This window comes from Myotis brandtii, unplaced genomic scaffold, assembly GCF_000412655.1.
Source record: "Myotis brandtii unplaced genomic scaffold, ASM41265v1 scaffold68, whole genome shotgun sequence".
Lineage (NCBI taxonomy): Eukaryota > Metazoa > Chordata > Mammalia > Chiroptera > Vespertilionidae > Myotis > Myotis brandtii.
Genome location: NW_005370657.1, coordinates 1,262,308 through 1,273,548, shown reverse-complemented (window position 1 = coordinate 1,273,548; position 11,241 = coordinate 1,262,308). Strand labels below are relative to the sequence as shown.

The 11,241-nt window shown below is 52.1% G+C and overlaps 1 protein-coding gene across 4 annotated transcripts; it reads right to left on the bottom strand.

The window, feature by feature from the left end:
• Positions 1-5,524: 5,524 nt before the first annotated feature.
• Positions 5,525-11,235, bottom strand: NAIF1 (nuclear apoptosis inducing factor 1). Of its 4 annotated transcripts, none has more exons than XR_001359688.1 (3): positions 9,603-11,235; positions 6,155-7,860; positions 5,525-6,064 (listed from the first exon to the last, which is right to left on the bottom strand). XR_001359688.1 is itself a non-coding variant. In XM_005881429.2 (2 exons), exons 1-2 carry the CDS (start codon positions 10,111-10,113, stop codon positions 7,388-7,390), a joined length of 984 nt encoding a protein of 327 aa, XP_005881491.1. In that variant the 5' UTR covers positions 10,114-11,235; the 3' UTR covers positions 5,525-7,387. The 4 variants fall into 4 exon arrangements, 1 of the variants encoding a protein (XP_005881491.1); XR_001359689.1 differs by having other exon boundaries at positions 6,186-7,860; XR_314457.2 differs by having other exon boundaries at positions 7,335-7,860.
• Positions 11,236-11,241: the final 6 nt, after the last annotated feature.

The following is an 11,241-nucleotide window of genomic DNA, read 5'->3' as shown; positions in this document are numbered from 1 at the left end:
GGGGGCAGGCAAGGCCAGTGAGGGGGCTGCTGTGGGTAACCCAGGTGAGAGAGGGGGTGAGATTGGACTAGGGGAAGAAGGAACTGAGTGGGGAGCGATTTGAGGGATATCAGGAGGAGGAGTCTTTTCTTTTCTTTTTAATATATTTTTATTGATTTTTTACAGAGAAAGGAGAGGGATAGAGAGTTAGAAACATCAATGAGAGAGAAACATTGATCAGCTGCCTCCCGCACACTCCCTACTGGGTATGTGCCCGCAAGCAAGGTACATGCCCTTGACCGGAATCGAACCTGGGACCCTTCAGTCCGCAGGCTGACACTCTATCCACTGAGCCAAACTGGTCAGAGCGAGGAGTCTTTTTTTTAATGTATATTTTTTAATTGATTTAAGAGAGGAAGGGAGAGGAAGAGAATGATAGAAACATCAATGATGAGAGAGAATCATTGATCAGCTGCCTCCTGCACGCCCCCTACTGGGGATCGAGCCCGAAACCCTGGCATGTGCCCTTGACCGGAATCGAACCCAGGACCCTTCAGTCCGCAGGCTCTATCCACTGAGCCAAACCGGCTAGGGCAGATGGAGGAGTCTTAACAACTAGTGGATGTGGGCGGGGGGTGGGGGTGAGACAGTGGCTTCAGGCTTGGGCAACTGGGGAATGAAGGTGCCATTCACAGAGCTGGGCTCGAGGTCACTGAAGCCACGGAGCTCCCATTGAGGGGATCAGTTACAAACTAAGCAAGTCCACGCGGGATGAGAGGGAGACACTGTTGGAGCAGCCGTGTGAGGGCCCCACAGGGAAGGGCCTACCTGGGTTGGAGGGTGGTTGGGAGTCTTTGAGGAAGTGATGTCCAGGTTGAGCCCTGAGGGCTGCCCAGGGGTTGGCCAGGGGGAAGAAGCGGGGCGGAGAAAGTGACCTGAGTTGGCGAGAACTGGCACATTCCAGCACAAGCTTATGCCGGACAGGCCATTTCCAGAACCCCATCCCTCTTTGTAAACGTCCTACCGAGTTTAGCTCATCAGCTCTAACCTAAGAGTGGGTGTGTCCCTGCCTGTTCCTCTTAGCAGCCCCCTGGCCACCTTCCACCAACTGTCTAGAATTTCTCCAGGCTCAGGCAGTCTTTTCAGAGAGGTTTCCAAGACCCGTGCTAAGTGTTCTGTAGGCACTGACTTCACGTCTCACATCGGCCTCATTGGAGAGGGATTCCTAGATGAGGAAGCCTAGCCTTGGGGAAATTATATGACCCCACGCCATGGACACAGCCAGGAAGTAAGAAGCCGGCGGACCCCAAAGACCTGGCACTTACTTGTGAGAAGTCCAGCTCCTGGCACAAACCTACGTGTGATCTTTTAGTGATCTTTTTAGGCCCGGCCATAGGCCATAGGCCCCTACAGAGGTTTTACCTGACAGGCCTCACAGCGGGGCACTGCCCTCTCCACACAGCCTTGGGGCCCAGCCAGGGCTCTGCAGTCTCGGAGGGGAGCTGCAGTCCAGGAGGAGGCCCCGTGGCTGGCCAAGCTCTTATGCACAGCTGCATTCCTAGCCCAGGTGCCTCCATGCAAAGCCTTCCCCGGGTCCCTTTGCCAAGACCTACTTATTGGGAGCCGTGGGGAGACTTTGCTCTGACTCATTACTCAGTACTTTTCCACTCCTAGCCCTTCCCCCCTCCTCATCCCCAACACGCACCCAAATCCAGAAAACAGCAGGCGTGTTTTGTTGGGGGTTCCCTCAGCGGTGACTCCCCACCCACAACACATCTGACCCTTGCCTGGCGCTGTGCCGTGGGGACGTGGAACACTGGGGAGCTGGAACTTTCTCCTCTTGCTTATGGCATCACAGTAAGTGATCACAGGCCTGTCTGTTACTCTCATTTTGGCTTAGTGTCTTTTTTTAAAAGTTATGTTTATATTGATTTCAGAGAGAGAGAAAGATCAATGAGGAGAGAGAATCATTGATCTGCTGCCTCCTGTCCACCCCCTCCTGGGGATCGAGCCCACAACCTGGGCATGTGCCCTGACTGGGAATCAAACTGTGACTTCCTGGTTCATGGGTGGATGCTCAACCACCCAGCTACACTGGCCAGGCTTGGCTTATTGTCTTAATGGACTGCTGTGACAGGTGGCAGGTCAGCTTCTGACAACTTGCTCAACCCACCTCTTTAAGAGCACTTGGCCCTAGCCAGTTTGGCTCAGTGGATAGAGCGTCAGACTGAGGACTGAAGGGTCCTGGGTTCGATTCCGCTCAGGGGCACATGCCTGAGTTGTGGGCCCGATCCCCAATGGAGGGTGGGCAGGGGGCAGCCAATCAATGATTCTCATCATTGATGTTTCTATCTCTCTCTCCCTCTCCCTTCCTCTCTGAAATCAATAAAAATATATATTTAAAAAGAAAAAAGAGCACTTGTAGCAAGAGCCTCCCAGTGTCCAGCTCTTCCCTGTACTGGCCTGGGCTCCCGTGCCCCAGGCTGCCTTGAATCCCAGTCTCTGTTCCCCGGGGCCCCGCACCCTCTACTTCCTGGGTCAGAGCTTTTGTAATCTGACGCAAACCACTTGTGACAAAGCTCCCATTGTGATCTCCAGAAAAGACTCCTATTTCCTCGTTGGCGTATCAGACACTGGAATAGTGAGGAGAGCGGCCAGTAGTTACTGCACACCTGCTATGGACGTAGCAATCGCTCAATAAATGGGACCTACTTCTATCCAGCCCTCGTAGTGCTTCTGTACCCTGGCATCATCCTCATTTTGGAATCGAGAAAACTGGGGCCCCGAAATGTTGAGAGAGTAATGGGTGGAGCCTATCTCAAGCCCAAACCTGCCTGAGCCCACTAGCTCCCCACGAGGCAGCACTGCCTCTCAGGCCTGTTGTGCAAACTCTATTGAATAAGAAGCCGCTGGGTCAAATACAGTTCACAAAGGACATCTTTTTGAAAGACGTCCATCAAAGTAGTTTAAAATGTAAAAGGTTTCAATGCTTGAAATAGCAAGCTTCAGTGGCTTAGAGGATTTTCTTTTACGTTATTAAAAAGCCCAATTCAACTGAGTAAATACATTTGGAGATCTAGTTGGTTTTACTGAGTGATTCATGAGGAGGGCAGCATCCCACCTAGCAACTAGAAGGGTGCTCCAAGGGGCGGTACACAAGAGGAGGTTTTTATAGAAACCAGGCGGAGGCAAGGGAGCGAGTAACAAAAGAAAAGAAAGGATTATTTCCAGACTAGAACATCTTTGGGGGAAGGGAATGGCAAGGGTTTTTATCAGGCAGACTGCCTCTTCTTTCTGTGGGGGCTGCGGGGAATGGAGAGGGCCCAGGTGACAGATGATCTTACCCATGCTTGACCAGAACATTCTAGATTGCTTAAGATTACATTTCTGGGAGAGGTTGAAACTGCCCTTAGATCAGGTATTAAGTCTAGCTTTGTATCATGGGCTTTTAGCAAAAGTGACGCCATTTTGGGCCTGTAATTTTCTCTTTAACAATGTAAAACTCCACATTTCAGCAATATAAGTGACACTTCTTCACCAATACCATCAAGATCTGGTAGGTTTAACTCTGTTAAATTACCCTTCCCTCTCTCTCTCTCTCTCTCCTTTTTTGTTTTTTGTTAATCCTCACCAGAGGATAGTTTTTCCATTGATTTTTAGAGAGTGGAAGGGAGTGAGAGGGAGAGAAAAGGGTGATTGTAAACTGACTCAAACCATTTGTGACAAAACTTCCATTGTAATCTCCAGAAAAGACTCTCTAGAGCAGCGGTTCTCAACCTTCCTAATGCCGTGACCCTTTAATACAGTTCCTCATGTTGTGGTGACCCCCAACCATAAAATTATTTTCGTTGCTACTTCATAACTGTAATTTTGCTACTGTTATGAATCGTAATGTAAATATCTGATATGCAGGATGTATTTTCATTGTTACAAATTGAACATAATTAAAGCATAGTGATTAATCACAAAAACAACATGTAATTATGTATGTTATTCCGATGGTCCTAGGCGATCCCTGTGAAAGGGTCGTTCAACCCCCAAAGGGGTCATGACCCACAGGTTGAGAACTGCTGCTCGAGAGAGAGAGAGAGAGAGAGAGAGAGAGGCAGAGGAAGAGAGAAACATCGATGTGAGAGAGACATATCGATTGGTTGCCTCCCACATCTGCCCCTACAGGGAACAAACCCACAACCCAGGTACATGCCCTTGACTGGCAATTGAACCCGGGACCCTACAGTGCTCGGGCCAACACTCTACCACTGAGCCACACCAGCCAGGGCACCCTTTTCTCTCTCTCTCTCTCTCTCTCTCTCTCTCTTTTACTTATTTTTATTGATTTCAGAGAGGAAGGGAGAGGGATAGAGATGGAAACATCAATGATGAGAGAGAATCATGGATTGACTGCCTCCTGCATGCCCCACACTGGGGATCGAGCCTGCACTCTCTGACCAGGAATGGAATCCTGACCTTCTGGTTCATAGGTTGAGACTCAACCACTGAGCCACGCTGGCCAGGCTCCCCTTTTCTCTCTTAATAGGCATAAGTTCAAAGCCTGCAGCGAGTAGGAGAGGTCAGTGTTCCCTCTCAAGTGCCAAGAATAATAAACATAAACCATCTCCTCGGCCTCCTCCTTTGACTTAGAAACTCCTCAGTGTCAGGCTCAAATGACTTCTAGCTGATTTCCCTCTACAGGCTGCAAGGTTAGAATAGTTAAGAGGTGAGAGCGGTAGTTAAGAGCATGGACCACCCCAGGGAATAAGGTAGCTGTGTGACCTTAGGCGAATTGTTTAACCTCTCTGATCCACAGTGTTCTCCTCTGCAAACTGAGACCAATACCAGTATCTAATTCATGGGGCTGTTGCAAGGGGTCAATGAGGTCATGCTTAGAAGACCTGGAGAGTAGGGCTGGATAACTGTCAGTTTTTATTACTAAGTACCGGACAGAGTGATGACTATGGCCGGGGAGGCTGGGATCCCGCCAGAATAAAGGCCAATCTTAAATGAGAATCTCTGCTTGGAGAAACTCCTGAGAAGCAGCTCTCCCTGGGGCACGATTCCCATTTCAGCTGAGTTTAACTCTTCCATTCTCTGAGCCCAGTTTCTTAACCTCCAGGAAACATCAGGATCACCCAGAGAGCTTATGTACCATGACTGTTCTTAGAGCTCTCTCTCCAGGAGTCTCTTCCGGGTTTGGGACGAGGCCAAGGGTTGGGTATGTTAGACAAACACCTCGAGCGATTCTCCTTCAGTGTCTAAACTGCCCCACACCAGGAGTAGGCAGACTTTCTGTAAAGGGCCAGAGAGTAAATACTTGGGCGTTGTGGGTTAAAAGCCTCTGTCACAACTGCTCGACTCTGCTACTGCAGCACAAAAACAGCCAAAGACATAAAATAAGTGAAGGGGGTGTGACTATATTCCAATAAAACTTTATTTACAAAGACAGGTAGGGGCCAGATTTGACCTGTGGGCCATTGTATGCCGGCCCCTGCTTTCTGCCAGCACATATCTCTCCTATATATAACCAATAAAGACACAGACATGGGTATTTAAAAAAAAGTGATATTTCTTTAATTTAAAATTATGACCTGGAACGAACCAGTCAGTTTAAGTGATCCAGGCTTTCCTCTTTATACCCAATTGGAACAGACACAATATTGGCTCAGGTTGCTAACCCCAGAGAAAAACCAAACCAAAATAAAAAATCCTCAGGCAGTCCCCGCAGCTACCCTGCTGGGGCCCTCAGGCTCCTGGGAGGGAGGGTGCCCACGTTGCCAGGGGCTACTGCTTTCCAGCCACACTGAGAAGAGCTTTTCTTCCACCACCCAACCCCCTCACAGGCCCGATTCCTCTCCATTGCTCTGTAGCTGGCCCTGCATGTCCTCCACGGAGAGACTGGTGGCACAGGAGTCACCTCCCAACTGCCTGTGGGGGCACCTTCCTGTGACTGCAACAGTGGAGCCGAGCATTCTGAATGCACATGCCCAGAAGGGCAGCACCTTCGTTGTTTATCTGGAGCCTTGAGTTGTAACCATCAGTCATGTGTGGTCAAGGCACCAGCAGCAAGATGGCACACTTGGGAAATGATCTGGAAAAAAATGCAAGGTCTCAGTAATCGATTCAATAGATTTCATTCTGAAAATGAAACAGACACATGCCATCTGGGTAAACTCCTTACAAACGGGAGAAAGCAGAACAGGGAACACCACCTCCTTCAGGACTCCGAGGTCTGTCTGCTCTTCCGAAGCACAGACATCAAAGGTCCCACATCTTAGGTCAGCAATGCTCCCACCTCACACATTCGGGGCCAATCAGGCCTGCGGATTCACCCAGCCTGCCACCGCGGTTCTCAAAAGAACTCAAGGCTCTGAATAGTGTGTGAAGGGAGTGCAGGGTGTGATGCTGAGCAGGTTTTCTTGCAGGGTTTTGGAAATGTGCAGTCAGCAGAGAGGAAAGAAGGAAGGGCGTGGCCAGAGTGGCCCTCAGAGGTCCTGGAGGTCTTCCCAGGAGGGGTTCATGGACAGAATAAACAGAACTGGCTGGAAGCAAACCTTCTGGAAGGAGCCAACAGGTCACCACAGACCCACTGCAGTGGGGCAACAATGTCCACACTGGGCTGCTTTCTCTAAACTTTACAGCACCCAAAGCCTGATGCTTGAGCTGAGTCAAGAGCTCTTGGGACAAACCACTAAAGGGCTGTCCTGGGACGCCGTGGAAGACCAGATGGCGGCCAAGCCATCCCCACCACACACGGCATTCCTGAGCCCCGTGGACCGTATCCTAGGTGTGTCGCAGAGGCAGCCCAGGGCACTACCAAAGGCCCCTGCTGTGCACAGAGTGGGTGGGGAAGAGCATGGCATTAGAGTCCCCTGAGAACGGAGGCGCAGTGAGGAGGAAAGGGTGGGGTTTCTCTTTCACTCTGCCTCCCGAGGGAGGAAGAAGATATCACTGTGCTACTGCCAGCACCACTGCCAATATCTTACTGAAAAGATGGTACCTGAGGGTGGGGCACTTGAGCACAGAACCGCGGCTGTGTGATCATTCCCCAGGGACAGCCTTCCTTACAAGGGTCCCAGGTCGAGTCTGGATCATGTCAAGAGCCCAGGCTCATGGCAACACACGTCTCCCCCTTCCCCCGCCCCCCCCAGTGCCTGACCCCCAGCTAACCAGTCTCAACAAGGTTCTTAACAAGGCAGCTACAGTGGTGGGGCTAAGAGTTTGGGTCTCAGGACCCCAACAAGTTCCTCTTCCCAGTCTCCTTTCTATCTCAGGAATGGTGGACCTCCTGTGTGTCTATTAAAGAGGGAGCTGTCTGTGTGGCCGGCCCTAGCCAAAGGCCAGTTACAGAACCCACTTACAAGACCACCTGGTGTCATCCAATCACAGCAGAAGGCTGGCTCGACCCCTCCCTTCACGGGATGATGCTGTCTGGCTGTCCATTCTGGGCCATCTGTCCAGGGTCAGAGGTGGGGGCAGGGTTGGATGTGTTGCTCTGCAGGTAGCGGCGGAAATCTTTGATCATGGGCCGGAGGATTTGGATGAGGACACTCAGGGCCGCCTGCGTGCCCTCCATGGCCTGAGCCTGGCGCTCCTGGGCGCAGGCCTGCACCTCCTGTGAGCGGCGGATCATCTGCAGCAGGTCATTCTGCTGCTCCAGGTGCTGGGCGATCTCCTTCACGTGCAGGTTGGTGACCCGCTGCTCCTGGATCAGCTTGGCTGAGTTGAGGGCGATGCGGCTCTTGAGTGCCTGTGGCTTGACTGAGGGGTCAGCATGCTGGGCGATCATCTCCACAGGGGCCTCCGCTGGCAGGGGCGGGGGGGCCTCAGCGGTGCAGTACTCGACCACCCCCTCCTCCAGCGTGTGGTAGGTGGTCTCTGTGGGGACTGTGGACAGAGCAAAGGCAGTGTCAGGTCACTTTCTAGAAAGAGGAAAGCTGGTTATGTGGGATGGGCCATATTAAGCCCTATTTTGGGGAATTCAGGCCTCCTCTGGCTGTATAGCTATATATATATACCTAACTAAATCTAGAACATACCAGGTTTAGAATCTTAATCTGTTTGGTAACCAAAGGGTCAGTCCCAGATCTGGCAAAAGCGAAGATGCTAATAATGATGCTAGCAAAAAATTTAGAGTACCTGCTATGTGCCAGGCACTGTACCAGGCCCTTTGCACTCATTAGCTCAACAAATCCTCATGACATCCAGAGGTAAGTCCTGTCATGTTCATTTTCAGAGATGAGAATGAACAGACTCAGAAACACGGAGTGACTTGCCTAAAGTCACACAGCTTGTTCAGCAGGCGCAGGAAACAAACCCGGGTCTCCCCAACACCTGAGTCCATAGTGCTCAATTCCACCCCACTCGGCTGCTTCTGCTAATAAAGGCATGGTCACATGTTCCCCGCCCCGCGGCACCGGAACACAGCAGGCATCTGGAGTGGGAACCTCTACATGAGCTGTTTGTAGCTGCAGTAGTCCTACCTCCTTCAGTGCCTTCTTGACTGCTAGTCTCTTATGGCCAAGAGGAAAAGGAGACGGGAGAGGGCTGGCAAAGTGTCCAATAAATGCTTCCCTGTCTTCTGATCACGTTGGTCAATGGAATACCTAAGAGTTCTTCCTGTTCCCGAATAGCAATTGATTTAGGCCAGTGTCGGATCCTCTTTCCTACCTCAATATCCTTGAGAAATATGACACTGCAGGGGATGGCACTCACACATACCCAGTTCCCAAAGCCCCACTGAGAATCACTGATCTGATCAGTGTAGTTTATAACCTAGCACAAAGAGGCAGTTCACGGATCCCAATGCAAACCCTTATCTGAACTACAAAGTTCAACCCACGCCACTTCCATTGTTCTTCAGTTGAGAGCCTTTGGAAGGATTCTGGTGGGCTGTTTGGGCCTCCCTACGTAGAAGAAGGGTGAATCTTCTCCACCTTTCAATGTCAACATCAACTGTGTGTCCCCGCCAGTCAAGAAGCCCCCCCTTCTCCTCTGAGTTCTTATGTTCTCCCAACTGACACTGCAGCTACTCAGTTACGTCTTATCTGCGCTACTAGATTATAATTGGCCTCTGCCTTACACACTTTGGTAATCCCAGTGCCAAGCACAGGGTTTGGCACAGAATAAATGCTAATGTTTGATGAGTGAATGAATGAGTAGATCAACACCAGGAACCATGAGGTTCCTCCACTGTGCCTGACGAACGTTTGCCGCCACACCGAAAACCCAGACTGTCTCTCTGTCCGGAATCCATGTTTGGCTTGGGCATGGCCATTCCCATCTATCTACTCATTGAACAAACACATTCTGACTGCTTCGTATGTGCCAGGCCCTGTGGCGAGTCCTGTGAGGATATAAACATGGTCTTTGTCTTCAAGGACCGCACAGTTCAGTCATGGACACGAAGGGTGGCAAAACGCACTTGAGAGCAACCCAGCTCATCCGAAGCCCAGACTGTGTGCTGAGGAAGTCCCAGAGAGAAACAAGATCATTTCTGTCTGCGGAGCTCTTGGAAGGTCTCATGGTCTTCCAAGACTCCTATCTGACCTTTGACCCTGTACAGTCAACCTTCCCCAGGCTGCCCTTCCCATTTATGCACGCTGGACTGGGCAGGAGAGGTCACTCACTCTGTGTCAGGGTGACCGTGGCTGCGGCTGCAGTAGCCGTGGGTCCAAGGGCCACAGGGTGGATCTCTGTGGCACTGGGCAGGCTGATGATGGTGGCCTCACCCAGCAGATTGCAGATGCGCTGTTGCATGGGGGTGAGCAGGACGGGGGCTACCGCTGGGCCACCGCCACTACTGCTACCACCTGGCCCTGGCCCGCCAGCTCCATCTTCCTCATTGGGCCCTGGGGCCTCGCCACCCTCCACAGCCGCCCGGACTTGGGCAACCTTGCGACGGACCTCGGTCTTGAGATCAGACCACTTCTTCTTGACCTCGGGCAGCTCCCTGCGGCAGGTGGCCACAGCGTTCACCCTCCTCAGGATGCCGTGCCAGGCCGCGCTCTTGGCAGCCAGCGGGACCCCGGCGTTGAAGTGGTTCACCAGCAGGTGCTTCTTCAGTTCCAGCTCCTCCACGATGATCTCCACCTCTCGCTCAGAGAAGTTCATCTTCCTCTTCTTGGCTGGGACGGCCATGGCCTCTCCCTACCCTTCTTTTTAAAGAAATTATAATCCCTTCAACCGCCCAATTTCCCTTCTCTTCTTCCTCAGCCTCGCCCCTCGCACACACCCCTACATGGGATAGGCCGAGTTGGCCAAGGCCAAGTACCAGGCCTTTGGTAACCCCCCCGTTACGCAAAGTGCGTAGGGCCCGGCGCCGACCGGCCCAGCCGCTGCCAGCCAGCGGCGTAATGGCTTCCTGAATCTGCCTCTTCCGCTCGGGTGTGCGGAGATCCGCCCACTTCCCCTCTTCCCGCCTCCCAGCGCTGCTCCGGGGGAACCCGCCCTCCCGGTTGGCCGCGGCTCAATATCAGGACACTCACTGGTTCTTTGGACCTGTCGCTCAGCTACAGAGCACGCCCACTTACCGGGATCGACTTGATCATTGGTCTAAAGGTATGCCTGTCGCTACAGAGTGCTCCGATCACTGAGTCTTTATATTAACTTCCATTGGAAATTTGTTGTCGTTCAATCAGCAGTATTACGAATATTATCCTATTAAATTCAGCTATTTTATTGGTTTAGGGAGCTAGATTATCAAAACCCGGCCTCCTGCGGATCCCTAGTGCTTTCAGCTTGAGAAGTTGATCAATTAACTTATAATTCCACCCACGGGCGCAAACTGGTTTGAGATGCAGCTCACAATTACTCCTCACACAAATCCTATTTCCCACCGAAGACACGACCTCTCCTCCCATCCTTAGATTCTGAAGTCCAGAGTTACTCAATGGAAACTGGACGCGGGACCTCCCGCCTGCCAATCACATGACTTCGGCCTATAGCGGCGCGATTTCCTCTGTTTGGCCGGGTTCAGCCAATCCCTGCCTCCCTCAGTTTGAATCGGCCCCAGGCTGAGCCGGAATCGCCCCGCCCACTCTATTGATCCAGGCCGTCAAGGACGATGTGGGCAGTCCTTGGAGAGGTCCCGCCCCTCCGGGTGGTAGTGCCGGCCTGTGACTAGTCGGCGGCGAGCTGGGGGCGTGGCCAGAGAGGAGGGGCTCCCGGAAGCGGCCCCTCCCGCCCGTTTGCCGGCATCTCGGAACCCGCGCTCGCAGTCTGAGGATACCCGCGTGTCTTCTGCGTTCTCCTCGCCGCCCGGCGCCC

Excerpts from the sequence above, each read along its gene's own strand:
- NAIF1 (XM_005881429.2), bottom strand. The coding sequence starts at position 10,113 with ATGGCCGTCCCAGCCAAGAAGAGGAAGATGAACTTCTCTGAGCGAGAG. Across the intron at positions 7,861-9,602 it reads CACGGTCACCCTGACACAGA|TCCCCACAGAGACCACCTAC; the intron begins GTGAGTGACCTC and ends CTCTGTCCACAG.